Below are 27,082 nucleotides of genomic sequence, written 5' to 3' on the forward strand. Positions count from 1 at the left end.
GGGGCGGTCCCGTCCTGCCCCCGGACCTCCCCCCCACGGCCGGGCCCCCCCGCCCCGGGCAACGCGGAGCGACTCCTCCCGCGTCCTCCCCTGGGGCCGGAGGGTGGAGGAAAGGGGCAGGAACGGGGCGGGGGCTCCGGGGATGGACGCGGGGACAGATGGGCTGACGGTACCCCACCGGTATCCCCCGCCGCCCCCTCGGCCGTCGCTCGCCCTGTTCCCACGCAGCTCCTGGAACGCCCTCCCGGCCGGGAGCCGCCCCGCTCCCGCTGCTCCGCGTTGAGGAAGGGGACATCGGCCCCGGAGAGGTGCGTTTGGCCTCAGCTGCTGCTCAAGTTGGGAGTGAACACCCGAAACGCGTCCCTGTGAGGCTGAGAAAGGACCGCGAGCCGCCGGAACGTGGGGCCGGCCCAACTTTCCCGTGCCTTATAAATATCCTGGGAAGCAGAAGAGCCTCTTCCCCTGGGAATGGCTGGGAATTGCCCTCCACAGCGCACTCCCTCGGGGGGGGGAAGGGGGGTAGCACTGAGCAACCCCCCCAGCCCCATTCGGCGTGCCCGTTAATTTGGAAAAAAATCACTCTGCAGATCCGCTTTTATTTTGGGAATACACTCAGGAACAGCGGGGAAACTGAGGCAGAGGTTCCCCACTCAAACCCTCAGCCCCCAGAGCAGCCGTTTCCCTCCTGTATGGGAAAAGGGGGGCATTGGGGCTGTGCCTTTCCATACACGTCCCATACGCCCCGCCAGGGCCAGGATGAGGACACGGATGGGGTATGCCACCGGTTCCTTCCAGCCTGGTGTCATCAGCGTTTGGGCCCGTGCCCAGCCCAGCTGTGGGATCGGGATGGGCGACCTTTCCATCAGAGCCGCCTGTCCCGCGTGGGTGGTTCCTGCTGGCACCCTCTGCTCCGGAGCCACGCGGGACATGAGGCTATTTTGAACGCTGGCGTTGTTGGCCTTGGCAGGCAGTGAGGGTTTGGCTCTCTGCTCATTTCCAGCCCCGCTTGCATTTTTGGCTGTGGGGGATGGTGGTCCCCAGGCCCACATCCCTGGCATTTGACTCAGGGTTCCCAAATCAGCACCCAGTGCCAGTTCCCCCATCACCTCTGTGTGGCTGCATCACGTGGGGCTCAGCTTGGGTCCCCCCTGAGCCCCCGGATTCGGGGGCAGGAAGGGCCTCCAGAGGGAGCTCAAAGCTTTTGAGCCTCAAGCTTGCTGGGAGCAGCCAACCAGAGCCTGGACAACCCCTGTGCACCCCCTGACCCCAGGGACAGTCCCGCATTCAAAGAGGGGGCTCAGCTGGAAGCAGCCCTAGGCCAAGCCAAGCCCCAGGAGACCACAAGGTGAAGGAAGGGTCAGGGAGGTCCCATGCTCCGAGCAGACAAGAGGCCACCTCGTGTGTCCCTGCCCTGCAGCTGGGGCAGGAGGAGACAGCTGGGGACAGCTGGACATGTTGGTGCAGGATGCTGCTCTCCCGATGCTCCTGCACTCCTGTTCTCCCTCCCATCTCCTCTCCAGGATCAATTAAGATTATGAGCAGGGCTAATTAACAGCCTGCTAATTGCACTCCGAAGCCCTCTCTAAATCATGAGCTTTAAAAGCAGCTCTGAGAAAGATGTCGTGTCCTTTCTGCCTGCACAAACCCCACGGAAAGTCTGATCCACGGAGCCCCTTCCCCCCAGCCCCACTGCTCAGGGACTGGGACCGGCACAGCAGGGTGCAAGGACACATCCCCTCCTGGGGAGCTCATTTCCATCCAGCTCCTTCCCACCTGCTGCCTGGGCACGTGAGTTCAGGGTTGCATCATTTCCCTGCTATAAACACGGCTTCTCCCCGTGGGACGAGCAGCTCCCGGGCACACAGTGCCCTCCTCCCTGGGGCTGACCTGGGGGCTTGGATGCAGAGTCCCAGCACATCAGTGTCCCCCAAACCCAGGGCTGCCCACTGCGTCGTCACCACGCAATGCAGCAGCATCTCACTTTGCTCTGCAAGGTGCATTTGGGGTCGTCCCTCACCTGTTCGGAGCTGCAGCATCCACAAACACGTGCGTTCTCCTCTCCCTGCTTGAGGTGGCCCCACTGCACGCCGTGTGCCTGCACTGGGGACAGTGCCAGGAAATCACAGCTGGGCTCTCCTGGCTGTCACCAGGGCCTGACCCCCCCACACACTGAGTGGGAACGGCGGCAGTGGGCTTTGCAGTGTGCGTTGCACTGCGTTTTGCTTTGCTCAACAGCCACGGGGTGCACACTGAGGTTCCTCTCTGCACACCCAGCGCTTCCTCGCCACCTCCCTCACGTTATGTCACTGTGGTTCACCGTCCCCCGCCTCGGTTTGCACGACCGCTCACTGCAGGGCAGCCTCGTGCTGAGCAAATGGTCCCTGAGCTGAGCAAAGGCAGCGGCCGCCCCGGATGGTGTCTGTCGGTCCTTCCCATAGGGCCGAGGGGAGCCCCTCGCAGGGTGAAACGTGTAGGAAACAGAAACGTTTACAATCAGAAGAGATAAAAAAAAAAAGAGAGCGTTGACCACTTCGCTGCTGAACTGCAGTGCTTCTGAGCCCACGAGGTTTTCTTTGTGGCTTTGTCACACGGGGGGCCGGGGTGCGGGTACCCCCAGCCCCGCGGCGGATGGGCTGGCGATGCTGGGGAGCCCTAACCCTGTGCCCTCCGCCTGTCCCCCCGCAGTGAGGACACGACCGCCTCTGGGACCCACCCAGCCCTCGGATTCCCACCGACTCGCACTCCAAACCCCACAACCTCACCTTTATCGCAGTCCCCCCCACGGCTGCAGCCCCCCCCCCCCCAGCGCCCCAAATGCTGACCCCCATCCTCGGGGCACAGCGCGCGCCTTTCGCCCCGCCCCTTTTCCTGGAGTGGGCGGGGTTTGCAAACCAGCCCCGCCGCAACAGCCAATGGCGAGCGAGCCCGGCAGTACTATGCAAATTTATGCGCGAGGGGGCGGGTCTATGCAAATGTTGCCGTGCGGTCGGAGCAGGCAGCGGGCAGCGCGCGGCTCCCGGGAGCGCACCGGCACCGGACCGGCACCGGGACCCGACGGCGGCGGGGCCGCACCGGGCCGGGCCGGCTCCGCTGCAGCGCCAGGCACCTGCGGCCGTGCCGGCGGAGACTTACCGAGGAGAAGGAGCCGGTGTCCAGGTGCGTGTCCCGGGCGGAGAGGCGGGGTCCCGTGCGCACGGGGGCGCGGAGCTGCCCCAACCCCCGGTGGGGAAACCGGGAGCGGGCGCTGAGCCGGCGGCTGGCACCGGGGTACGTGAGGGGGAGAACGGGCGGCGCTCCCCCAGCCCCGCGCCTCGGCGGGACCCCTCGGTACCGGCAGCCCCGCAGCGGCCGCCCCGTCGGTGCGCACGGGCCGGGGGAGGGGGCGGCCCCGTCTGGCGCGGGGTGCGGTGCGGTGCGGTGCGGCCGGGACGGCGCCCTGCGGGCTGCCCTGAGCACGGCGGAGCCCCGGCCCCCGCCCCGCCGTCTAGGGATGGCGGGCTATAAAAAGCCTGTGGTTTGCGCCGCGCTCCGGCCGGTTATTTTTACTCGTGTCTGCGCGCAGAGGAACGCCTGGGTTTAACCCAAAAGTGCAGCCTGGCGGGCAGCCGCCCTGCCCGGTACTGCGGCTGCCTCCCCCGGGTCCTCAGGCCTTTGGGTGGTGGGGCTGAACCCGCTGTGCTGTGGGGAAACTGAGGCACGGCACGGCACGGCTCGGAACAGACACCCCAACCCGGGCTTGATCTCCCCATGGCTTTGCTGGGATCGTGTGCTGGTCTGGCACTGAGCTGAAGGTTGGTTACTTTATTCCTCCTGAGTGGAGATGTCCCCCATCCACGGCACATGTCCACATGTGGCACTTCCAATGTGTCCCTCTCACGTGAACCTCTCTCCATCGCTGCAGGGACAGCAGAGAGCATCCTCTGCCGAGTCCTCTGCCCGCTGCAGCCGACTGCCAGCATGTCCTTATCCCCGGCAAGTCCTTTTATCCCCGGGGCTTTACTCTTTTAACGAGGGAAAGTTTCCCAGAGCTATTGGCTGCGGGGATGGAGTTTTGCAGGTAATGAATTAAGGTGGCAGCCGGTGGGTGAGCTGCAGAGCAGTGGTGGGCTGAGCACCCTCAGTCCGTATGCATCCCCTGGGAGGTGGGCTGCTGCCCCTGCTGGGAAGGGAGCATGGGTGAGCAGAGCAGGGAGCCGACTGCCGGCCTTGTCCCTTGTTCCTAACTGCAAGCTGGACAAGTCACGCGGGTCAGGGGAAAGCCTGTGCAGCTCAGAGTGTGGGATCTGGAACGTCGATGCAGGCCCTAGGCTTGATTTTAGGATTGCAGGTGTTCCTGCTTGCCTTAAAGTCTTGGGCACTGAGGATACCTTGGTGCTGGGAGCAGACTGGTGTGGCGGTGTGGATGAAAAGCACGTTTAGAGAACTTTGCACAGTGTAAGGGAGGGGGATTCCTGCTTACAGCCACATCCTTGCAGCAGCTAAGGGGCTGGGGGGTCAGCCTCGCTAAGCCACGATGGGGTGATGTAAGCCCAGGAGCCGGGGGAGGATTGCTCTGTTTAAGACCCTTGAATTTCGCTCCCCTTCACAGCGGGGCTGCCAGGAGCAAACCGGGTTTGTACAGCACACAGCCCCGGGGCTGCAAGGGTGGGCTCAGCCATCTCTGCATCATGGCTGCCCCAGCAAGCCGTCCAGCAGCAAACAGACATCATTTCCCATACTGACGCTCAGTTGTAGCGCGGGGTGACCCAGCTCTGCAGCAGCAGCGTGCTCCTGCTGCGGGCAGCACCGCCAGCACCGAGCAGAAAGGGCGGCCTGGGACCCAGAGGGCGTTTGGATGTCCGTCTGCCTTCCCAAGGGGAAAAGCTGCCTCAGTGTGGGGGTCATTGCCATCCTTCCTCCTTCCACACAGTCATTTCGGAACCAAACAGCCTCCGCCCAGTGCTGCACCTCGCTCAGCAGGGCCAGGCGCTGTCGGGACTTTCGCTCTGCGTCACCCCAGTGAGGCCACGTCCCCCAGCCCCGGCCTGGATGTGGCTCTGGAGGGATGCAGGCAGCGCCATTGCCCGGCCTTGTGTTGCAGCAACAGGCAGAAGCACGAATTCTAATTGCCCCCAGGGATTCTTTTGCACGGTGAGGGGGTGATGCTCGACATGGCTGCGTTTTGAGGCTCAATTGATTGTGTGTGCGCATGTGAGATAAGGAAGAAGGTGTTGGGACCCCCTGTCCCTACACCCCCATGCCCCCAGGTGCCCCCCTGTCCCTGGGCTCTCCTTCCCAGCAGGCTCCTCCTGCTTCCCCGCTGCTGGCCCCGCTCTGATTCCTGCTGGTTGGTTGTTTAAACAACCTATAAAAAGCAGAAGGCCCCATCACCCCTCTGCAGAAACGCTGCTCAACGTTGCTGTTTCCCCCATGCCAGCCTCGGGGTGGCACTGAGCCCCAGCACCGCCCGTCCCTACAGAGCGGGGCCACATCCCCAGCACAGAGCGGGGCAGCTCCCACCACATGGATGCATCCTGGGCTCCATCCATGTGTCTGTCTGCAACCACTGCTCCTTTGAGCCTGCTGCCCTCCTGGCCTGGTCCCCCTGCGTGCCCCCCACAGCTCCTGGCCAGGCCTACATCACGTCCCAGGGAAAGATGTGGTGGAAACTCTCTGACCCACTTTAATCCATATTTTTCTCCAGCTGTTTGGAAGTCGCCAAATGCAGGCAGCGTTTGCTGGCTGCCTTCTTCCCCCCGGTTTCTACCTGCTCACCCTCAGCTCTCTGCTTCCAGATAGGCAACGAAATCCTCATCTTTTTTATTATTATTTCAATTTTTTTCTCCAGTTTCTACATCGATGCCACACTGTCCCATTGTGGGGTGGGAAAATGAACTGCTGGGGAGTTCAGAAAGGCCACATCCAGCCCTGGCAAGCAGAGTCTGTACGTCCCTTCCTTGAGCTAGGCTGGGGACGGCTCCAACCCCAGGGATTGAATCCCTCATGACCACCCCATCCCTACTCTCATTGCATCCCTGCTTTGGGCACAGGATGTGGCTGCAGAGCTGCCCGCTGGGCTGGACATGGGGGAATTTGTCCAGCTTGCTACACTCAGTGTTTCTGGAGTCAGTAGTGATCAAGAAGGACGTAACGGTGCAAAAGACCTGGCGTGCTGCGTGTGCCTCTCGGTGCCAAACCACCCCAGGACCAAAGTGGCACAGCCGAACCCCACAGCCACCATGGGGCTCTTCTGCTGCACGTAGAAAACGTGCCAAAAAACACACTGCTCCCGGGGGCTGCTTTGCAGCTAATTAAGAGAGCAGCTCGGAAGTCTGCACGCTCCGCCGTGATGCAACTGACCCCCAAAAGCTGCACAGGAAACGGGGAGTTAATAATAACCCTCGGTGCAGCCAGAGGGCTGGGGCAGCGCCATGGTGGCTGCAGGGCCGTGGGTCCTGGAGGGACACTGATCGTGTTGGGGGCACAGCTCATGGTGCTGGGGGAAGAGGGTTGGGTGCGTGCGAGAGAGCAGGGCCTGAGCTAAAGATACCTGTGTGTGGGAGGCAGCGGGGCCAGCGGGACGCCAGGAGCGCAGCAGCTTCTGTTGAAGTGAAGGTGGAGGATGGCAGCGGGCTCCTCTCCCAGCCTGGCATGGGGTGAGAGCCATCGAGGTTGGCTCTGAGGGTCTGAGAGCAGTGCTGGGTTTTGCTGGGAGCCCCCCAAAGCCGTGTCCTTTCCCACATCCCCATCGCTCCCTCCTGGGGTGGTGCTGTCCCTATGGCACGGCGGTGCTGCTCCCTTGGTGCCACCCTTGGACGTGGCAAAGCGCCGCGCTAATCGCCTGCAGCCGGAGCGCTGCTTATCACCTTATCACAGCAATTAAAATCCAAAGCATGAGTTCCCCCTCCCTCCACGGCTCTTAATACCTGCGGGGAGGGGGAGGGGGGGGCAGGAGGTGCTGTGCCGCACTGCGGTGTCTGAACCCCTCACCTCTGGGTAACAGCACATCCCTGCCCGGTGCCCGATATCAGGACCTGCAGGGCCGAGGCGATGCCCCAAGAGGAGCAGAGCTGCCCTAACGAGGAGCTCGGGGAGGCGGCTGATGAAACCACCCCACTCCTTGCACGAGGCCGCACCGACGGCACTGAGAATGGGGACGGGGAGAGGGGGATCAGCTCCCCCTGAGCTTCGCACCTGCAGTCACAGCTGGATAATGGGGAGCTGCAGCAGCGTGGGGACCCCGCAGCATCCCAGGGGCCCTCGGTAGCACTCAGTGTCCCTGCCGCACGCAACCTTTGTCCCCCCAGCACCTTTGAGCTTGCACTGCGCAGCCTCTCCTCCCCACTGAGGTTTGAGAGCCTTTAAAAATAGCCCCTCGGGGCGCAGCCGTGCTGCGCTCGCAGGGATGCGGTGGACCAACACCGAGCAGAGCCCGATGGGGACAGCTCATATTTCCACACCCTGATCTCATACAGGTTGTGGGACTGGGGTTGGGGTGGGCAGGTGGGAGCTGAGCTCCCCCCAGAGATGCACTGTGCTGTGCTGCAGGTGGCGATGGGTCCAACCACGCACATCCTTGGGAAACCTCCACGGTGCCACCGGGGAACCGTTGGCTTTTCCCGGCAGAGCCGTTCCCTGCGGGACCGCGGTGGTCGCGTCACCCCCTGTACCTTCGCGCCCTGCGTGGGCCCGGGGACGCGGGGTGGCAGCGGGGCCGTGGGAACAGCAGTGCAATTTCCTTCCATAAATTAAAATTAGTTTTGATCAGCTAAATATAGCAGCTGAGCAAGATGGTAAATGGCAACGTGCTCGAGAGAAGGAAGCGGGCCGGGCTGGGGCACCGGGGAGCAAAGGGTCGGTGCTTCCCCTACCCGCACCCCGATCCCTGCAGTGGGGGCTCACATGAGGACGTGGGGACCATCATCCCCTGGAGAGCTGTGCAGAGCCCCAGCCCCGTGGGTCAGCTCTTGCCCTGTGGCCATGGTTTGGGGACGCTGGGGACGGCACTGGCGCAGGGCTGCACCCAATGTGGGGTGGGTGCGAGCATCCCACTGGGAACACCTTGCTGCCACCCGTGGCACCGAGCACCCAGCAGCATCCCAGAGGGGGTTTGGGGTGCTGGGGGGCAGCACGAGGAGCTGCGCCCGCATCCCAGCAGCGGCTCACGTGGCAGAGGGAGGTGGGTGGTTTTGCTTTGCTGTCTCCTCATACAGCCACTTCCTGACCTGCGAACGGCTGAGGTCAAATTTAGTCTGTTCGCATTCAAAAAAACAAAACCCCAAAAACACACGATATTGTATTAAAAAAAAAAAAAAAAAGACACAAAGCCCTCAACCTAAAAATGTCCCTTTTGTCTTATGGAGGACCCTCCCTGCAGCCAGGCCAGCCTCTTTTGTAATGTCCCCCCCCCCCCCCCCCCCCCCCATTAGCCCCCATCCGCTGGTAAAAACCCCCGTGGGGGCGGACGTAGGGCGCAGCTTTGGGATGCTGAGGCTGCTCCTTTCGCTCTGCAGCACTCCAGGACGGTGGGGAGGTGCCATGGGGCAGTGGGGCCGTGGGGCTGCCGGGGGGTGGGGGGCGATGGAGCCGTCTGAGCAGAGCGGAGGGGGCTTTTCCCCCTTATCCCAGCAGTTTTCCATTTTTGGGGTATTTTCTCAGTTTTTGCAGCTTGGCAGGAAAAAAAAAAAACAAAAAAACAGGGAATGCCGCTGGGACCGAAATCCTTCCAAAAAGCTGTTTTTTCAGCAAAGTGAATTTTTGGCCTCCGGAAGGGCGAGGAAGGTGGGGTGCATACGGTGGGTGCTCAGCGCTTTTCCCTCTCTTTCAGCCTCTCCTTGAGCCGAGGGAGCAAAAATGGGCCGGAAAAAAATCCAGATCAGCCGAATATTGGATCAGCGGAACCGGCAGGTGGGGGACGGGAAGGGATGAGGAGCCACGAGGATGGGACGGGAGCCACGGGTGCTCCGGAGCACAGAGGGGTTTGGGTGCTGGGGGAAAACGGAGCGTGGTGGGGCCGCGGTGGTGGGTTTGGGGCAGCGCCGTGTCCCCTTCCCCATAGGTGACCTTCACCAAGCGGAAATTCGGGCTGATGAAGAAGGCGTATGAGCTGAGCGTGCTGTGCGACTGCGAGATCGCCCTCATCATCTTCAACAGCACCAACCGCCTCTTCCAGTACGCCAGCACCGACATGGACAAAGTGCTGCTCAAATACACGGAGTACAGCGAACCCCACGAGAGCCGCACCAACTCCGACATCCTCGAGGTAGCGGCGGGGGCTGCGGGGGGGCCGGGCAGGGCGGGGGTCCCGCTCACCACCCCGCTCCCTGCAGACGCTGAAGCGCAAAGGGTTGGGGCTGGAGAGCCACGAGCTGGAGCTGGAAGAGGGGCTGGATCCTGGTGAGAAGCTGCGGCAGATGAATGAGGGCATGGATCTGACGGTGGCACGGCCCCGCTTTTATGTGAGTCGCCGCTGCGCCCCAGCACAGGGGTACAGGGTGTGTGTTCCCATCCCAAAGCCAGAGCCCGGCCCTCTGCTTCACCCCACAGAGCCCGGTGCCGCTGCCCGAGGTCCCCTATGGCAGCTCCCCGTCGAGCAGCAGTGATGGAGCCCTGGGCAGCGCCAGCAGCTCCCCGCAGAGCCAGGGCCGCCCGCCCGCCTTCAAACCCACAGCGCCGAAGCCATCGGGACGCTCACCAGGACCGATGCCCCCAGGTAGGTCCGCACTGCAGGGCTGCAGGTTGGTGGCATCACAACGAGGACACGGTCCAACTGATGGAGTCCTCGCAGGGATTTTCCAGGCCGGATGCCACATGCAAAGCTCCTCTCATAGCATCTCCCAGGGGTTTACCGGGAACGGGGCCGGGGTGGGTGCGTGGGCAGGGAGCACAGCCCCAGCTGCAGAAATGCCACCGGCCGCTGCCTCCCTCCAGCTGCTTCCTGCACTGCTGAGTCACCGCTATGGGGCACCCAGGTGGCCCCACACGGCCCGTATCCGCTGCATCTGAACTGGGTTCGGGGGGCATTCCATGTCCCATGGGATGGGTGCTGCCGAGTGAGCCCTGGGGCCGGGCAGCAAAAAAGCAGCTGGAAAAAATGATGCTGGGGCTGGACCAGTGGAAATCCCCCCTGTGGGTGAGAGGTGGCACGGGGGCGGCAGCGTGATGGGTCCTTTGGCCACGAGCAGGGTGAGCTGAGCCAGAGCGCTCCCACTGCAGGATGCACAGCATGGCCGGGGTGGTGGCATTGCCGCTGGATGTCCCCGCGGGGCACTGAGCTCAGCGTGCTCCCCACAGCAGGGTCTGGCCGGGGAGGTTTGCACCCCACTGGTCTCTGGGGCCGGATCCGGCCGCCGCCTTCATTTCCGCTTGCAGCACGCGGCCGTGGCCGCAGCCCAGGTGCAACCAGGGCAGGAAGTGGCTTCGCAGGAGCGCGGCACTGAGCACGCACGCACGAGCGCCCGCCAGGGACGAGGACACTGAGGCCGCCAGCCACAATCTCGGAGACCCCCGAGGACGGGAGCTCTCAGGGTTCCACCTCCCCGGGTGCCACCCTCCTGTCCATCTGTCCCTCCAGGTATTGGCTACCCCCTGTTCCCCGCTGGCAGCCTGAACCGAGCCTTGGCAACCAAGACCCCACCACCGCTGTACCTGGGAGCCGATGGGCAGCGCCGGAGCGGAGGCAGCACTGCAGTGAGTGACACGGGGTGGCCTCAGTCCTGTGGCATTTGAGGCTGACACGTGGGGACAGTGCTGCCGGGGGAGGACTCAGCCCCAGAGCGGCCCCACAGATGCAAGACCACAAATCTGCAGCTGCCAGCAGGATGCTCCGTGCATCTGTCCCCCCTGGGTCCCCTTCCCAGCAGTGGCACAATGGAGGAGGGCAGTGAGGGATCCCTGCTTCCACCCAGCCCTCAGCTCTCTGCAGCCAGGCACTTCCCAGCAAGTCACCCATGCATGTGGATATCCCCATTCCAAATCCTTCGAGGAGCTCCTCCATTCTGCTCCCTCCTCCTCTTCTTCATCCAACATCAGGGCTTTGCTGGGGGGCATGGGAAGGGGTTGTGTAGAGAGAGGAGGCATCACAGCCCTCGTGGGGGTTTGGCAACACACTGCCTGACCAGGGGCACCCTCATGTTCCGCAGCGGCCACTGTACTCTGGTCTGCAGACCTTGAACCCAGTGCTCGCCTCAGGCAGCGCCAGCATTCCCAGCCACAGCCTCACTGGTTTCCCCTTCCTCGCTCCGGCACAAGCAGGTAAGTCCTGGCCCCGCACCCTTGGACGGTCGGGGGGCCCTGGTCACAGCCTCTCAGCTCCTGCTCACTTTCCACCCCCTGCTCAGCAGAGTTCGGGGCTGGCGAGGCCCCACCACCTCCTGGCTTCCTGCAGCCTGGCCCTCCAGCTCCATGGCAGCCCCCGCGGGACATGGCAGCACTAGGGTAAGGATTGCAGTCGGGATGGGGACAGGAGGCAGCAGGGGATAGGGTCCGGCACTGGGCTGAGGGACGAGGTGAATGCAGATTAGGGTTGAGCCCAATATTTGGATGCTCAAAGCACAGCCCTGCGCCATCCGGCTTCACCCCAAAGTGGGATGCACAGGGATGCCCCTGGGAACCCCCCATCCTCCACATCCCAGCCTGTCCCAGAGCCTATTTAAAGACAGATTTCCCCGGGGGACCTGGTCCCTGCATCCCCCGCTGTCGCACACCAGGCTCCCAGCAGCAGTGCCAGCATGTGGGTGGGTGGCAGCCTGGGAAGCGGGTATTGGGCTGGGGATGTCATGCCCCCCCCTACAGCTGCACTTGGGGACGAGGAATTGGATGGAGCTGGAACATGAGATGGGTTGGGTGGATCTCAGCCCCGCTTTAGGGGAGTGGGGGCACACGAATGGCCTCTTCCTACCCCACGTCTGCAGGAATGCTGCGTGAATTGACCTATTCTTACCCTCCCTTCTCACCCCAGGGCCAGCAGCAGGATCGTCCCCACCGAGGACCTGGCCCCCGGCAGCTCCCCGCAGCCCCACGCCATCAGCATCAAGTCAGAGCGGGTGTCCCCAGGGCTCGGCTGCCCCTCAGGTGCCCCACAGCCCTCTCAGGGCAGCCTGACCTCCCTGAGCGAAGCCCCCCAAGGCGCTGCAGACCTCCAGCCACGGGATGACTACTCCAAGGGCTACCCCTACCCCCCGCCCCCGCCCCGGCCGCTGGCGGAGGAGCAGAGGGCCACTGCCGCCGTCCCGGTCCCCGCGCGGCGGGCGCAGGCTGAGGATGCGTGGCAGAGATAGCGAGGCTGCGGGGGCGCAGGGGAGGCAGCCCCCAGCTTTCACCCCAACCTCAGACCCCCAGGAAGTCCCCAAGCTCTGGGGCTTCCCCAAGGGGTCCCGTCCCCATGCAGCTGCCAGCAGAGCCCCCTCCCCACCCCGGACACCGCCGCGTCCCCCTGCAGCTCTGCCCCCAGCCCCTCTCCTGCAGGGCACGGCGAGGCCGGGACCCCCCCAGGAGAGGTGCGACGTCCAGTGCCGGACGCTGTGCGACTGTGTCCGTCCTTCCGTCCCTGCGTGTCCCCACCGAGTGGGAGTGCCTGGGAAGTGCCACGGGGTGGCAGCAGGACTGAGAGCAGCAGCAGCACCGATGGCAGCGGGCCCCATCCTGCAACGAGCGGGGCGGGGGGAACAGCCGGGGCAGCGGCCCTGGGAACTCCTCCTTTTTTTTTAATTTATTGCATTCGCACCAATAAAGAGCTGGGGGTGTCGGGGTGCCTGGTGTGAGCTCCTTGGGGTTGGGATATGCAGCCCTGCTCGGTGTGCCTAACGAGGTGGCAGGTCGTTAATGTTTCCAAAGGGAGAGCTGGGCCTTGTCCTGGCTTCTTTTGGCTCGGCACTGCTGTCTCCCGTGCCCCCTCGCGGCTCAGAGCCACCTCTCCAGGGTCACCAACGTGCAGATGTGGGTGACAACCAGGTCACCCCACTCTGACCACCTCTCTGTGTCCGTGGGGCTGAGCCATGCGCCCTGGGGGACCCCAGAAAGACGCAGGTGTGGTCTCACGCTGCAGGGAAATGTGGGTGCACAGAGCATTCGCACTGATGGGAGGAGGGAAAGCCTCTCCTGCACCCCAAATACCAGCACCAGTGGGGACGATTTTTGGTGTCACCGGCCCAGTTCAGGGCCGGGTTTTGCTGCTTTCTGTGCAGGGGAGCATCCTGTGGGCACTGCGGTGTGTTTGGTACATCCATGGCAAGCAAGGGGCAGGGTGAGCACTGCAGGTTTATGGGGGCGGGAGGTGCGGTTCCCCCGGCGCTGCCTGGGGACTGCAGCATCGCAGTGGTGTGGGGATGGGGCCTCTCTGCTCAGCGGCACTGAGCTCAGCTCATGGGGGGATTACAGGGAGCCGAGCCCCGAGATTAAAACACTGCAGGGAGATTAATCCTGGGGAGACTTTTTCCCATTTAATAGAGCCCAGCGAGCGGTATAAATACCAGCCCGGATTAGGGGCTGCTGCCTCACCCGTACAGAGCCCCCCGTCCTGGGTTGTGCCCAGCTTTGGGTGACGCCTCAGCCAATGGGAATGGGCAGCGGTCACCCCAAAATTTGGGGTCTGGGTGGCAGAGGTGACTGCAGCCCAGGTGCCCTCAGGCAATGGGGACGGTCCCCTCCATGTCCCCGGGCCGGGAGGGGGATTGTGAATGCAGAGAGGAGCTGAGACACCCGAGGAAAATGTGGGGGCTGGGGTAAGAGACACTGATTGAATAGCAATGACTGCATGATTTATGGTTTGCATTATTGCATGCTTCATTTGAATATATGCTAATAAGGCTTTTCTCCTCGTTTTGTTTGTAAGATTTAGATTTGCTATGGCAACCCGCTGGCATGGAAGGAACGCCAGGAAATGTCAGGGCGAGGTGAGCCCCGGGGAGGGGCTGGGGCTGCTGTGGTGGGGGTGGTGGGGGGGGGGATGCACCACATCTCACCACGGGGACACGGGAACGGCCAGGAGACCGGAGGGCAGCGGTGGGAGACCGGGAGCGAGCGGAGCCGTGCAGCCCTGCCTGCCTGCAGGTCCAGTAACGTCCTATTGCCACAGGTCCTAAATGGGGTGGGGGGCGTCCCGGGGTGCCCTCAGCCCGTTTGGGTTTTGTGGGGAGGCCTTTCCCACCCCCTGGCATCACCCTGGCCCCCATGCCCCTGCCCAGCTGCCTTTGCTGTGACCCCCCCAGAACTGTGGGATGCCACATTGCGCTGACTCCAAAGATCACACCGAGGAACCTGCAGCTTTTCAGAGGGGGACAATGCTCAGGATGGCACTGGGAAGAGATGAAGCACTGCTCTGCATTCCCCACCCACCCATCCTGCATGGCCCTGATTCTCCAGGATCTGGGCCGCCTCTGTGGCTCTGCGTTCCTTCCCATCAAGCTGGGGAGCCACCCCATTAAAACCCGTTACCTGCAGGCCCAGCGTGGCCAGGGAATGTGCTGCTCCAGGAGGGTGCTGTGCTCTGGTGCTGGGGGCTGCAGAGATGGTAGGGCTTTGTCCCCTGCTCTGCGCTGTCACACCTTCATCCAGGCAGCAGCTGCAGGGGGGCAGAGCTCTGTGTGCCCCAACTTGAGTGGCTGCAGACCTTGCAGCCCAAGGGTCTGTTTGCTGGAGAAGAAGCATGCTGTCTGGTTTTGGGGTCCCCGCCCCGCAGTGGTGTGGGAGCAGCCCCATGGGAATGGATCACAGCCCAGAGGGACAGGGGCTGATTCTCTGTGTTCCTTGGGGTTATGGTGATAGAGGGGGTGGGAGGACCATCTCCTGTCAGATCCCTACGGCCACGTATGAACACAGAGCAGTGCCAGGAGGGCTCTGCGGCTGAGCACTGCATGTCCCTGCAGCCACCCGATGGGACGGACCGGGACCCCTCTCCATTTCACGCCCTTTAACTCAGGGTTCGAGCTCCGGGCTGGGGACGAGGGGCTGGGATCCCGCAGCACGGCGTTGTCCGGCCCCTCCTCGCTTCCCGTCGCAGCAAACCGGGGCCGAGCTGAGAACCGGGAAGGGGGGTGTTGCCGAGCCCCCTCCTCCCCGCGTCGGTGCATCCTCCCCGAACTCCCTCTCGGTTGTTTTGCACAAACCCTGAAATATTCATGGCACTGCGCCGAGTGTCTCTTAATGAATTTTTCATCAAAACCTTATCAGGGAGCCAAAATACACCTCTCCCCCACCCCAAACTCCAGCCGAAATCGAGGAGGGACCGGGCCCGCCGGTACCGTGCCGCCGGAGGAGCCGAGCCCGGCCCGAGGGCGACGGCGACGGGAGCTTTGGGCACGGCCGCACCGCGCCGTCGGGGCTGGAGACGGGGACACGGTTTGGGGTCCCCCGACGGTCAGGCCCAGCCCTGCTTCGTGCTGCCCCACATCGGGACGGGCCGTCCTGGCCCTGATCGGTCCCGGTTGAACGGGACGGGCGGTGGGGAACCGGGACAGCGCACCCCGCCGAGCCGCAGCCCCGCCGGGAGAAATATTCGTTGAGGGGGAAATAGAGAAACTCAGCGCGTATGGGGACAGCACGGAGCGGGCCCCGATCCGCAGCAGCGTTGGGGCTGCACATCCCGACGATCCCGGCCCTGCTCCCCGCTCTGTGCCGTGCGCGTTTTGTGCCCCACCTCCCACCCCCGACACCCCCGGGCCATCTTTCGGATCACGGCCCGGTTGGGCGCTGCGCGGAGCCGCGGTTGCAGGCAGGGATTTTTAAAGCGCTCTGAAAATCCCGATGCGCCGAAGCGGGGTGGCCCTGCGCTCCCGGCCACTTCGGAGCTCGGGGCTGCTGACATCCGGCGTAGGGTTTGCTCGAATCTTATTTAATTGTATTTTTTTAATTAAAGATTAGCCGATTTCGGCTTCATTTCCACGCACGGCCGAATTACCCGGTACCGGCTGCAGAGCGGGGTGCGAGCACAGCGGGGGCACAGAGCTGACCCTCCCCCGCCCCTCTCTGCCCGCTGCTGCAGCCCCTTTGGGGGGGGGGGGGAAGGCAGGACCCCCCCCCCCCCCCCACATCCCCCTCTCATGTCCCGGCCCCGCGGGGCTCCCCGAGCTCTCCCGGTCCTGCGGGGCGCAGAGCGGGGCGGGCGTGCGGCGGGGGGGGGTGGGGGGCGGCTCAGCCTCCCTCTGTCCTTACGGGGCCGCATCGTTGGGCTCAGCAGCATCGGTACGATTTTTTTATATATATAAAATCCCCGTTATTTTTAGGTTCCGCTCGCAGAGCCGCCCCCCGCGTCCCCAAACCCCGTGCATTCCCACCAGCGCAGGGCTAACCTATCCCGCTCCCGACGTGAGGACGTCATGCCTTACGTAGTAAAATATGGAGAAAGAGGAAAAAAAAAAAAAAAAAAAAAAAAAGGCAGCTCATTTTCCCTCCTCTCTCTCTCTCTCTCTCTCTCTCTCTCTCTCTCCCATCTCCATTTCCAAAAGGGACAAAATGGATGTTGGGGTTGGAATCCGCGCCCCAAGGCCCCGCCGAACTGCTCGGGCTGCCCGGGGCCCGGCACGTTGGAGCCGCGGGCAGACGTCTCTGTTTAACCCCACGTACAGACAACGTGATCGCGGGGGCTCCGCTTCCCGCAGCCCTTCTCCTGGCAGTCCGCTCCGGGAGCCGCAGCTCCGCACCGGGTGGATGTCGCCGGGCTCCGGTTCGTGCCCGCTGCCGGGGCCGCGTCCCCCCGTCCCCGCCCCGGAGGGTGTCCCGGCGGCGAGCCTGCCGCTAAGTCCTTAAGGATGCGGATGTGCGGAGGGAGGTAAATACCCCCCCAGTCCCCTATCGCTCCCTGCCCCGCTGCGAACTCCCCGGGGCGGCCTCACGGACACGGGGATAGGGGGACACGAGACGGAGGGACACGGGGACAGGGTGCTGCGGGACCGAGAGCCGCCCGCCCCCTCCCCGCTTCTCCCAACTTAAAGGAAGTCTGCCAGGGGGACCCCGTGCCCCCCGACCTGGGCCTTTATTATTATTGTTATTATTATTTTTTTTTTCCGGGTGGTTGGGGTCTTTTTTTTGCCTTTTTTCCCCCGACTTGGAGGCTGCGGTCCCGCCAGTCCGGTGTGCGAGTGTCGAGGTGGGGGCGAAAGGGGGGGGGGGGGGGACGAGGCGTGGAAAGCTGCCCTCCCTCCGGCTCCCGCAGCGCCGGGAACAATGGCCACGGGCTCCGTGGGGACAATGCCCGGCGGAGCGGAGCTGCTTGGGTTGCAGGACACGTCCACCACCGCCTCGGCCACCCCGGGCCCCGCTCCCCCGGGGCTGTGGGAAAACGCGTGGCTGGTGGGGGGGGTGGGGGGGTGGCACCAAACTTGGGGAAAGTCGCTCCCCCGGGGCCCGCCCCGACCCCTCCCGGCTTTGAGGGCCGAGCCCGTCCCGGTTTGTGCCGCCAACGCCTCCGAGGGCACCGGCGGGGCTCAACAGGTCGGTACCGGGCAGCCCAGGTGCGCGGCCCTCCGCTCGCTCTCCTCTCCCGTTTTCTCCACCCTCCTCCAACTCCCCCCACCCCACCCCACCCCCCATCCCCACCCCCCCGCCGGCCTGCCCCCCTCCCCGAGCCCCCCTCATTATTTCTGTTATCACAAGGCAGCCTCCGTGCCCAAACGCCGGCATGTGCGAGGCAAACAGAGCGCGATTGTTCGGAGCCTGGGAACGCGCGGAGGGGGCGCGGAGGGGGCGCGGGGGCCGCCGCCCGCCGCCCCCCGCCCGGGCCGCTCAGACGCGATTGTGATGGAAATCGCCTTCCCGCATGCTGTTGAACTTGATGTTGACTCCTTTTCTTTGGGGCTCCACGTCTCCCCGGCCACTTGTTTGTGGGAAAATTTTCTCCCGGGCTCCAGTGTGAAATTAATTAATCAGGGCCTCGAGATGGCAATGGGACACAAAAGGGGACAGCCGGGGGAAACTCCGGCAAACTCACAAAAGCCACCCGGGGTTTATAGCCCCGGGCTGCCCGGACGGCGCTGCCCTGCCCGCCGCCCGAGGTAAGGGGCTGCCGGAGCGCGGTTGCGACGTCCGCAGCAATTTCGGGGGCTTCGGGGAAGGGCAGTGGGGCCGTGGGGGGGGGGGGGGCCGGAGCCGCGCCGGGCGGTGGTTGGGGTACCCCCGAGCAGTGCCTGAAGGCGATCCGCGCTGCGAGCATAGACGGCGGGGAAACCCCGACCCGAAGGGCCGGGGCTGAATCGGGCTTCTATTGGAAAAAGGAAAAACCTCCGTACATCTGTTTTTTGTTGTTTCCTATAAAAAGAAAAGTAAGCGGGCTGCTGTCGCGCCGAAGCGCCCGGCTCTGTCCGAGCGATCACCGCGGGGATTTCCGCGCTCCGTTGTTTCCCGATCGCGGAGATCTCCGCGGGTGCGGGGAAAGCGCTCAGCCCGACCCGAGCCGTGTGAGATCCCGCGGTGCTGCCCGTGTCCTCCGACGGGCTCAGGAGCGCCGCGAGGATAAACAGAAAATCAGATGTTCTTTCTTTCTTTCTTTCTTTCCTTCATTTCTATTTATTTTATTTTCTTTAAGCACTTTCCGGAGCGCGGTATTATTGCCTTTAGAGAGACCGAGCTGTGCAAAGCGTTCAGGGCTTAGGGGGAATATTTCCGCACGGGAGCAGGCCAAAAAGACGAGCGTCAAATAGCCTCGCAGCCTTTGTTGCCACCACATCTTCGGGTGACAGCGGCTGCAGGAATAAAACCACTTCGAGCCGCTGCTACATCCGTAGTTCCCGCACACATCGATATCCGCGGCCGATCGGGGCGGGTTGGGCCGGAGCTCCGGGCTCCCCGTTCCTGGGGTCCGTCCCCATCACCCCCCCGCCGGCAGTGCGGCCTCAATTGATCCGCGAAGCGACGTGCGGGGAACGAGTCGTTGTGTTTTAAATGCAAATAATTCCCAGCGACAACAGCGGAATAAAAAAGAAAAAAAGAAAAAAGAAAAAAAAAAAAGAAGGGGGCGGGAAAGGAGAAAGGAAATATATATATATATATATTTCTGGGGAGAAAAAAAAAAACCACAAATAAAGGGAAGAAAACCAAGTGAAAATCCGTTTCCGAGGGGCGCGGGCCGGGCGGGGAGCGGCGGCTGCTGAGGGTTCCGCGGAGCCGCGCAGCTCCGGTGCCCGCGGTGCGGGGGGAGCGGGCGCGGGGGGCGCTGCGGTGCCCGGTGCCCCCGGGGCTGCAGGCCCTGCGCTGCCGCTGCTCGGCACGGACGGGCAGACGGAGGGCGGACAGACAGACAGACAGACGCGGGGCTGCGCGTGTCTCTGCGGCGGCGGAGGCCGCGTCCCGGCACAGCCGTTTCGGGGTACGGCACCCCGAGCTCTGCCCGCCGAGGGGACGGGGAGAACGGCTCCGGGTGCCTGGGGAAGAGCTCGGCGCTACCGGGGGGGCTCCGGCACCACCCCCGCTGCCGGCAAAGTTGCTCCAAGTTGGAGCCGTCGCGCTCTCCGCTTCGCCTCACGGATTCGCTTTTCTCTCTCTCTCCCTCCCAGGTGAGATCGTCTGCAGCGCGGGACCCGCCCGCCCGCACAGGAGGTAATTGCGGTTCTCCCATCCCCTCTATGAGCGCAGCGCCGGGGCAGAGCCCGCATCCCGAAGGGCAGCCGCGATGCGGGACGGGACGGAGCGGGCAGCGCGACCCACCCGCGGCCGCCGGCCTCGGCGTTACCGGTACGGCTGCAAGTTACCGGGCTGCGGGACGGAGTGGGGCCGCGGGAGAGGCCGGGCCGGGCCGAGCCGAGCCGCGCTGCATCCCGCCGAGGCGGCTCCTGCGGCGAGAGCCGTGCTCGCACCGGAGCCCAACATGGCTGCTGTAGTGAAGGTATTTGATGCACACGAGGGTGTAGGCGAGGGTAGGAAAGGGGACGAAAGGCGCCGGGGCCGGTACCGATGCCCGCGGCCGCCGAATGAGGGATGGAGGAGGGCGAGCGCTCGGTAAGTGGCGGGAAGGAGCGGAGCCGGGAGGGCCCCGTGCCCACCTCGCGTCTCGAACACGCGTGGAGCGGCCGCCCCGGCTCTGCTGAGACTCCCCTCGGGGGTGCGGAGCGGAAGGGAACGGGGCCGGGCACTGGCGAGGCCGAACCGAGCCGCTGCGGCTCCCCCCGGCCCTGCGCGGCGGCTCCGGGCCCGCGGGCGGCGGAGGAACGGGGGAGGCTGAGCCCCGGCCCCGCCGGTGCCCGGTGCGGCCCTTCCAGAACCGGGGCCGCTCCCGGAGCCGCGGGGCCGTTCCGTGGTTCCCTTTCGTTCCCTCGGCGAAGCTTTTGGGGCCGCAGTCGTTGTGGGGTTTTTGCCGTTTCGGGAAGGAGCTTTTCAGAGGTGAGAGCTCGGGCGGTGGGGATGGCAGTGGGGCCGAGACCCCAAGCCCGGCAGTGGCGGCGTTTCGGAGCCCGGTGATGGTGAAGCGAATGGCCCCGGCTCGGTGCGTCCGTGCCCACGCGCGGTACGAGCCCACGGGAGGACCGCGGGCGTGCGGGGGGACGATCCGTTAATTCGGCAACCGGCTGCCTCGGTGGCACCGTCTCCCGCTCGGAACGGTTCGCCGTGCCGCCGCGCACCCGAGCGACGGGAAGGGCGGCGATGATAACGAGAATCGTTAATAATCCTAATCCTAATCAGGAACTGGTGTCGGTTTCAACAGAGAAGGACCGAGGAGGCACCAGCACCGCGCGGCGCCGGGGCCTCCGCCGCGGCCGTTCAGCACCACGGAGAGCGGCGGGGCCGGTGCCCGGTGCCGCCGGGATCGCCTTCCGTTCCCCGCCGGGCTCCACCCGAGGGCTCCCAGGGCCGGAGCTCCGCCGTGCGAGGCACAAAGCCCCGCTCCTCCCGGTGAACTGCGGGTTGGCATCTCCGTGAGCCGCCGCCGTGCGCTGCTCCCAGCGCCTTCCGACACAGAGATTTAGATACGTATTACACATACCTATATAGATGTCATTTTTCTGTATATATACAAGGGTAGGTGCGGACAGAGGGGTCAGGACGGGTTGGTGCACCTTTGGCTCTCTCTCGCCTCCCAAAACACGGAGTGCTGTGAGCGGTACCCATCCCCGGCCCGGCGGTGCCTGCGCCCACGGCCCCGGCCCTGTGCTGGGCCCGGCCCGGGTGAGGCGGAGGAGAGCAGCGGGGCCGGGGCCGTGCCCGGCGGTTGACGGAGCCGGTGCTGTGCCCGGGCCGTGCTGTGGTTTCGTTTTCCACCGTTTCTCTGGAGCCAGGCGTGACGCAGTGGCCCCGGAGTGTTGCGGATGCCGCCGAGGTGGGACAAAGCTGTGGGAGTGCGGGGAAGGCTGGGGAGAAGCCGGGTTGTCCTGAGCGCGTGTAGGTGTGTACCAGCGGGCGTCCACGGGTGCGTGTGCAAAGCTGGGCGTGCATCAAGACGGGCGTGCACAAGGGTTTGTGTGCACCGGGGCGTGTGCAGCAGCTCGTGTTCAGGGCTGGGAGCGCTGCTGGGTGTGCACGGGGCTGCGGGTGTGCAGCAGCGGTACCCGGGCAACTCGGTGCTCGCACACGCGGGTCGTGGTCGTGCCCGTGCAACGCGCCTCGCGCTCCGGGGAAGGGGCGCTGACACCGGGCCGGCCCGAGGAGCTGCCCCGCCGTGCCAGGAGAGCGGAGCGGGTACTCTGCTCCGGGCAGGGTCGGCCCCGGGCGGCCGCAGGGTGGGGACGTGGAGCCGAACCTCGGCCCCGCGAATTGGGCTCTCCTCCGGCATGCAACGGAGCCGCGGCACCTCTTTGTCCGGGCGCCGAGGGACCCAACCGGGCCAGGGGGCAGAGCCAGGCCCGGGCCCGTCGCGGGGGGAGGTCCTGTTACTCCCCGATCCGAGGGTCGTGCCTGGTTTTGCTCCCGAGCTGCCGCCAATTTTCCCCTTTGCAATTGGAGCATAGCCCCGACGGGAGGGTCCGGCCGCCCCCTCCTCCTCCCCCTTCACCGCTCTTTCCCCGCCCCAGCCCTTCCCCGTCGGGTTTAACGCCCGGGGAGGGGCGGCCCCGTCGCAGCTCGGCCCGAGCGGGGTTAGCCCCGGGGCACCGCCGCCTCCCCGACGGGGCGGGCCGGCTGCGACCGCGAAGGGGGCGGCGGGGAAGGGGGGCGAGCAGACGGACCGGCCCCCGGGGGAAGCGGCGGCCGTGGCGAATGGCCCTGCCCCCGGGGGGTGACCCCTGCCCCGGCCCCACGCCCGGGCTGTCCCAGCCCCACCGCCCGGGCTTTGTCCCCGCCGGCCGCCCCGTCCCTCCTCCCGCCCTTCCCCGCCCTCCCTCCGCCGCCGGCTCTGCCTCAACTTTAGAGGCAGGTCCCGGAGGCTCCGGCAGCGGGGCCGGGACCCGCAACGGCACCAGGCGGGGGCTTCCAGCCTCCTCCCCACCTTGCCAGCACGGGAAGGACGCCGAGATTTCGAGCCGACGGAGACCGCGGGCAGCACCGGCCCCAGCGGGGTGAGCAGGTACCCGCTCCCCACTCCCTTCCCCGCTCCCGTCTCCGGTTCCCCTTCCCGGGGGATTCCTCTTTCTCTCCGCGCTCCTCTTTCTGTCCGGGGGGACTTCGCTCCGTTGCGGACCCGGTACAGCGGTATCGCCGGGCTCCCACCGATCGCGGCCGGAACCCCCCGGCCGGGGCAGCTCCACACTCCGCGAGCGAGCGAAGCCCACCGGGGCCGCCCCACTGCCTCTCGGCGCGGGGTCCCTTCGGGTCGCACCTGCGGGAGAGGTAGAACTGAGAGGACAGAGCCCCCCGGCACGCTGATATCGGGACATCAGTGTCCGAACCCCAGAAAATGCAGAGTGCCCCCCAGAACGGCCCCCGAGGATGTGATGTAGGGGTCGCCCATGGGTGTGAGCCCCCCCGCGGCAGTGAAGGCTCCGGTTTCCCCCATTCACGGGGTCCGTTCCGGGGCTGTGAATGGGGCCCGGCTGCAGAGAGAGCTGTGGGAGGAAGAGGAGGAAGAGGAGGGCAGAGCAGAGATGCGGTGGGAACCCCGCAGGGCCCTTTCTGCCGGCTCCGTCCTCTCACCAGCGGCTCTCATGACTCAGCAGTTCCCCACCAGTAATTTACAGTAATTTCAAAGTGGGCTCCGGGGTGGGTCTGGGGGAGAACTGGGGGCTGGGGACAGTGCAGGGTCGCTGGGTGCTGGCAGCAGCTGGAGGATGGCTCAGGGCTGAGCGCTGTGCCCTGCGATGGCCGCGGGGCTGAGCGCATTCCGGGTATACGCGCGGCCCTTTGGGTGCAGGCGTTGTTTGGAGTGCTCGGTTGGGCACCAGGGAGTGCCGGGGCTGTACGTTGCACCACCAAAACCATTGGGGTTTCTTCGTTCCTCACGGTACGGGGATGGGGATGGCGGCTGCCGTGGGGGGCTCCATTGGGTCCGCGGCTCCCAGGCACGCGGCACGGCCGAGGCCGGATCTTAAAGACCTTGGGTTGGTTTTTCTCTTTGGTTATCTAGCTGTATGAGTGTATGTGATATCATAAAGCTAGAGAACCGAATGTAAAAACCCGCTCGCTATTCTCCAGGTAAATCCCTGCCCTCCACTGTGGCACCTTCATGGGGAGAGCGGAGCGGAGCGCGCCGCAGCGGTGGAGTGGGCACTGCGCAGGGTTTTGTCTTTAATCATTTTTATGGAGGCCCAGAGCCACTGACCGTGCCTGGGTGATTATTTCTACTCAAACCTGGTGCTCCTCAGGCGAGCGTCAAACCCGGCACCTTTTGTTTTATTATTCTTATTTTGTTGTTTTTTTTCCGCAGCGGTTTTAATTTCCACGCCGACAATTAAGCTCGGTGGTACCCGGTGTACTGGAGATAAATGAAAGGGGGCCAGCTCAGCAATAACCCCCAGAGAAACCCTGTTTGTAACGAAGTAGAAGGAAAGTTGCTTAAAAATATTACCGCATGCAAATTGTAATTTAGAGCAGACCCATTTCCAAGGCTGGTTTATCTACCGGGGAAGGGAAATAAATCGTCGCTGCTCGTCAGTTATTCTGTGCCTGCAGAGATGGAGCAGCTTTGTTCTGTGAGGTGGGCTTGGGGGCCTCTCTGTGGCCTCCCCTCCGGTGCCGGTGTTTGTGCGCTAAGCTCCATCCCACCCAAGTCTTTGGTTGAGCTCTGCTGATGGACATGGCTGCAGTCATGGAGCTGCAATGGGTCGTGGCACGCGCTGATGCCCGCGGGAGGTGGGCACGGCACGGGGCGGTGGTTCTGGGGGCACCTCCATGGCCTGCACGCTGCTCTGCTGCTTGGTGCATCTCCTCCCTGGCAGAGAGGAGGGAAGCGGAAGAGCATCTGCTCCTAATGCCAAAACTGTGACCCGCCATGCCTGCTCTGTGGGCTCTCCCTGCTCCATTCACCCCGGCTGCAGTTTTGCTTCTGCATGCGGTCGCACCTCCTCTTCCCACTGACGTTGCTGGGGTCTGCAGGGAGATGGGAGCGGGGAGAATTTTGGAGTGTGAGATGAAGGGGTGCACCTTTCTGCTCCTTGATAGCTCTTTTGCTTTGTTTGGTTGGCAAGAGGGGCAGGGGGCTTGTGCGGCGGGGTCTCAGCAACCATCCTTCTCCAGCATGTAGGGATGCTACGGGCTGACCCTTTCTAGGCATTGCTCCGGGCAGGGAGGACATGGACCCGAAGCCCAAAGGGTGTGGGATAAAGCAGAGACGCTCCCTGGTTCTCTCTGCTCGCTGTAACAGAGCAGATGAGCAGTGGGATTTCAGCTCTGTGTCCCCAACCCACAATGGCACCGGAGGCATTGGGTACCATAAGGCAGCTGCAGCTCTGCCCACAGTGTGGCACAGGGATGGGAGCACAACGCCAATGTTGGGTGGAAGCCTTTGCTGTTCCTGCATTTGGAGTCCCCCATACCTCAATGGGGACACTGAGATGAGCCCCTCATCGGCCTCGCACCGGTCTGTGGGGCACGCGCCCCATCCACCGGCCGATGCCACCCCACAGCCCCTCAGCTGCATGTGGGCAGAGCTCCTCCGAGGGAGTGCAGGGTCTGCACGAACACCATTCCCGTGGCCCTTCCCCGCATCCCACAGCCTCACGTGCCGGGTGGCAGCAGGGATCTGCCCGCGGCTCTGTAGCATCAGCAGAGGCGGCTGCGCGGTCGTGGCAGCGGTGAGGCCGCGTGGGGACAGCCGGGAGGGAGCGAAGCAATGCAGCGTGAGGATGCGCACGGAGGATGCAGGGCACTGCCCATTGCCTTCCCAGGTCCCGGACCAATGAGCATCCCAAAACAACACCCCACATCCCAAACCCCAGCTGGGAGGAAGAAGGGGGAGAGCGCGGGCTCTGCTGCCCTCGGGAAGCTTTCTCTTCCCTCCTGACTACTTGTAAACCATTCAGAAAGAATTTCTTAAAATAGGTTCCACTTTAAGGACTTATCTGCTGAATGCCATTAATTTTCTGGGGTTCGTTAAAAGCAAACTTGGTATCATAGCAACTGAATCTATTCCAGGAAAGCAGCCAATTGCAAAGCACGGTGTGTGCAACCGAAGGCGAGAGAAAGGAGCCTTTCAGGTTTATTCTCAGGCTTGTGCCTCGGCAAGTGAAGTTTTAATTTTCAGTGTTTTATTCCTTGCAGAATATTTTATAATTCCTTTCCCGGTGAATCTGCAGGGAGAGGGGAAAAAAAAAACGTGGGGGCCGATATTTGCAAAATTGCCCTCGTTTGGGGCAGGGGGGGTCACAGGGGTGGCAGTGCGGGTGCTCGTCCCGATGTCACCCATGGGAGCGGTGCCTGGACACAATGCTGAGTGCGGGCGTTGAGTCTGGGACCGCCCAGCGGGATTGGGGTCTGCTGGTAAAGAGGCCGCTAATCCCCTTCTCATTTCCCTGCCTTCACTAAAGAAATAGTCATTATTTCCCTTTTAATCCCATCTCTCTCCTCTTTTCCATTAGGCCCTAAGCTGCAATCTTATTCCCAGGGAATGTTATGCTGCAGATAATCCCGGACCCCTGACTTGGCTGCGGTCCCCATCCGCAGCGCCATCAGGGGAGCGGCTCTGAGCATCCAACGGGGCTCAGCACGGCCAGGGTGGAGCGCTGGGAATGCCCCCATGCGTGCCATAATCAGCTGGGGGGTGTTAATTGGGGACGGGAGGTGGGAGCTGCGTTTGCAGCCGTCCCGGTGCCACATGTGGGTGCCCGGAGGTGCCAAACCCATCCCTGTGTGCCACATCCCCTCCGTTCATGGAGTGATGGTTTTCCATCTCTGCTTTGCATTCGGTAGCGATGGGGGGGGGGGGGGGAATGTCCAATGGTAAAGGAAAGTATCACTTAGACAGACAGAAAGGCAAAAAGGCCCCGACAACAGCGTACCCCTGAGCGGGAGAAAATGAAAAGCACTGCTGTGCTTAACTTTAGGCCATTTAAAAACAACCACCGAATGGGCAGTGGTAAATAAGCGTTCCTCCCGGTCAGGTGTGTGTCACTGCGGCAGGAGAGCTCCCTTCCTTCACCCAAAGCCACAGTGATGTCCAGGCCACCTCTGACATGCAGCAGGGTCGGACTGAAACCCTCAGCCCAGAGCAAGCAGTGCTGGAGGGAGCAGTGCAGCAGCATGTAGGGCATGTAGGGCACGTATTGGGGACCTCCACCCATGGGTGTGAGCTCAGGGTACGGTGATCCCAACCAGAGCTTTGCCTTCTCCCCCTTGGTGGCCCCAATGCCCACCCTGTGCCGGTGCTGCGCGCGCTGCCTTTCCTTTCTCTTTCCCCCCACCTCCCCCTGCATTTTTTTTTTTCCTTATGGAGAAATTATTATTTACAGTTTAATATCTTCATGTTTCTATGGAAACTCCATGGCTGCGCTGGGTGGAGAAGTCAAACCCGAGTGGGGAAAACGGCAATGGTGGAAAGGGAGCGGCGCGGGTGCGGGGCCGGGGGAAAGTGCCACAGCCCCGAATGTAGGTCACGCACATATGTGCATAATCACATACATATGTTGACTTCAAAGAGCTCGGGCTCATCCTCGGAGATAACAAACGCGCGTGTGGCTGTTAAACAGATTTGCATTTATAAACCACCAAGGCGGGCACGTGCGCTGCGTCCCGGGGCCGGGGGCACCCCCAGCCTGGTACTGATGCGGAAAGAGCGCGGCGGTGGCGGAGACCTTCTCCCCTAATAGCCGGTGAC

At 63.6% G+C, this 27,082-nt stretch overlaps 2 protein-coding genes and 3 non-coding genes across 11 annotated transcripts in view; all 5 read left to right on the top strand.

Annotated features, from left to right (window-relative positions):
* The first annotated feature begins 2,970 nt into the window (after window positions 1-2,970).
* On the top strand, window positions 2,971-12,724 carry MEF2B (myocyte enhancer factor 2B). 3 transcript variants are annotated; one of them, XM_430389.8, is made up of 9 exons: window positions 2,971-3,156; window positions 8,807-8,886; window positions 9,038-9,241; window positions 9,309-9,437; window positions 9,526-9,691; window positions 10,553-10,668; window positions 11,121-11,232; window positions 11,319-11,415; window positions 11,939-12,724. In XM_430389.8, the coding sequence occupies exons 2-9, from the start codon at window positions 8,833-8,835 to the stop codon at window positions 12,255-12,257; spliced, it is 1,197 nt and encodes a 398-aa protein (XP_430389.3). In that variant the 5' UTR covers window positions 2,971-3,156; window positions 8,807-8,832; the 3' UTR covers window positions 12,258-12,724. The 3 variants fall into 3 exon arrangements, with proteins under 3 accessions (XP_430389.3, XP_004948947.1, XP_040509699.1); XM_004948890.5 differs by having other exon boundaries at window positions 11,322-11,415; XM_040653765.2 differs by lacking the exon at window positions 2,971-3,156 and adding an exon at window positions 8,449-8,512.
* Window positions 12,725-13,820: 1,096 nt separating this feature from the next.
* The window catches only part of LOC107055364, a 29,709-nt gene continuing 16,447 nt past the window's right edge, over window positions 13,821-27,082 (top strand). The window contains exons 1-2 of one of the 5 annotated variants that reach the window (XM_046904694.1): window positions 13,821-13,871; window positions 19,464-19,506. In XM_046904694.1, the coding sequence (XP_046760650.1) occupies window positions 13,824-13,871; window positions 19,464-19,506 (91 nt within the window). In that variant the 5' untranslated portion in view covers window positions 13,821-13,823. Of the gene's footprint in view, window positions 13,872-16,539; window positions 16,745-17,102; window positions 17,407-17,891; window positions 17,967-19,463; window positions 19,507-22,244; window positions 22,403-27,082 lie in introns of those variants that run through there. The other 4 variants (XR_006932245.1, XM_046904693.1, XR_006932243.1 and 1 more) reach the window with 4 other exon arrangements.
* Window positions 20,460-20,530, top strand: MIR1621 (microRNA 1621). The gene has a single exon (NR_035109.1). It is a non-coding gene; the product is annotated as a microRNA 1621 (primary transcript).
* On the top strand, window positions 21,728-21,809 carry MIR1565 (microRNA 1565). The gene has a single exon (NR_035049.2). It is a non-coding gene; the product is annotated as a microRNA 1565 (primary transcript).
* Window positions 23,369-23,456, top strand: MIR9-1 (microRNA 9-1). Its single transcript, NR_031542.1, has one exon. It is a non-coding gene; the product is annotated as a microRNA 9-1 (primary transcript).

The sequence above is a fragment of the Gallus gallus genome, chromosome 28 (genome assembly GCF_016699485.2).
Source record: "Gallus gallus isolate bGalGal1 chromosome 28, bGalGal1.mat.broiler.GRCg7b, whole genome shotgun sequence".
NCBI lineage: Eukaryota > Metazoa > Chordata > Aves > Galliformes > Phasianidae > Gallus > Gallus gallus.

What these genes read in the sequence shown, in the direction of transcription:
- MEF2B (XM_430389.8), top strand. Translation starts at nt 8,833, where the DNA reads ATGGGCCGGAAAAAAATCCAGATCAGCCGAATATTGGATCAGCGGAAC. An exon ending in TGGCACGGCCCCGCTTTTAT is followed by an intron (nt 9,438 to 9,525) that starts GTGAGTCGCCGC and finishes TTCACCCCACAG; the next exon opens with AGCCCGGTGCCGCTGCCCGA. An exon ending in GGAGCGGAGGCAGCACTGCA is followed by an intron (nt 10,669 to 11,120) that starts GTGAGTGACACG and finishes CATGTTCCGCAG; the next exon opens with CGGCCACTGTACTCTGGTCT.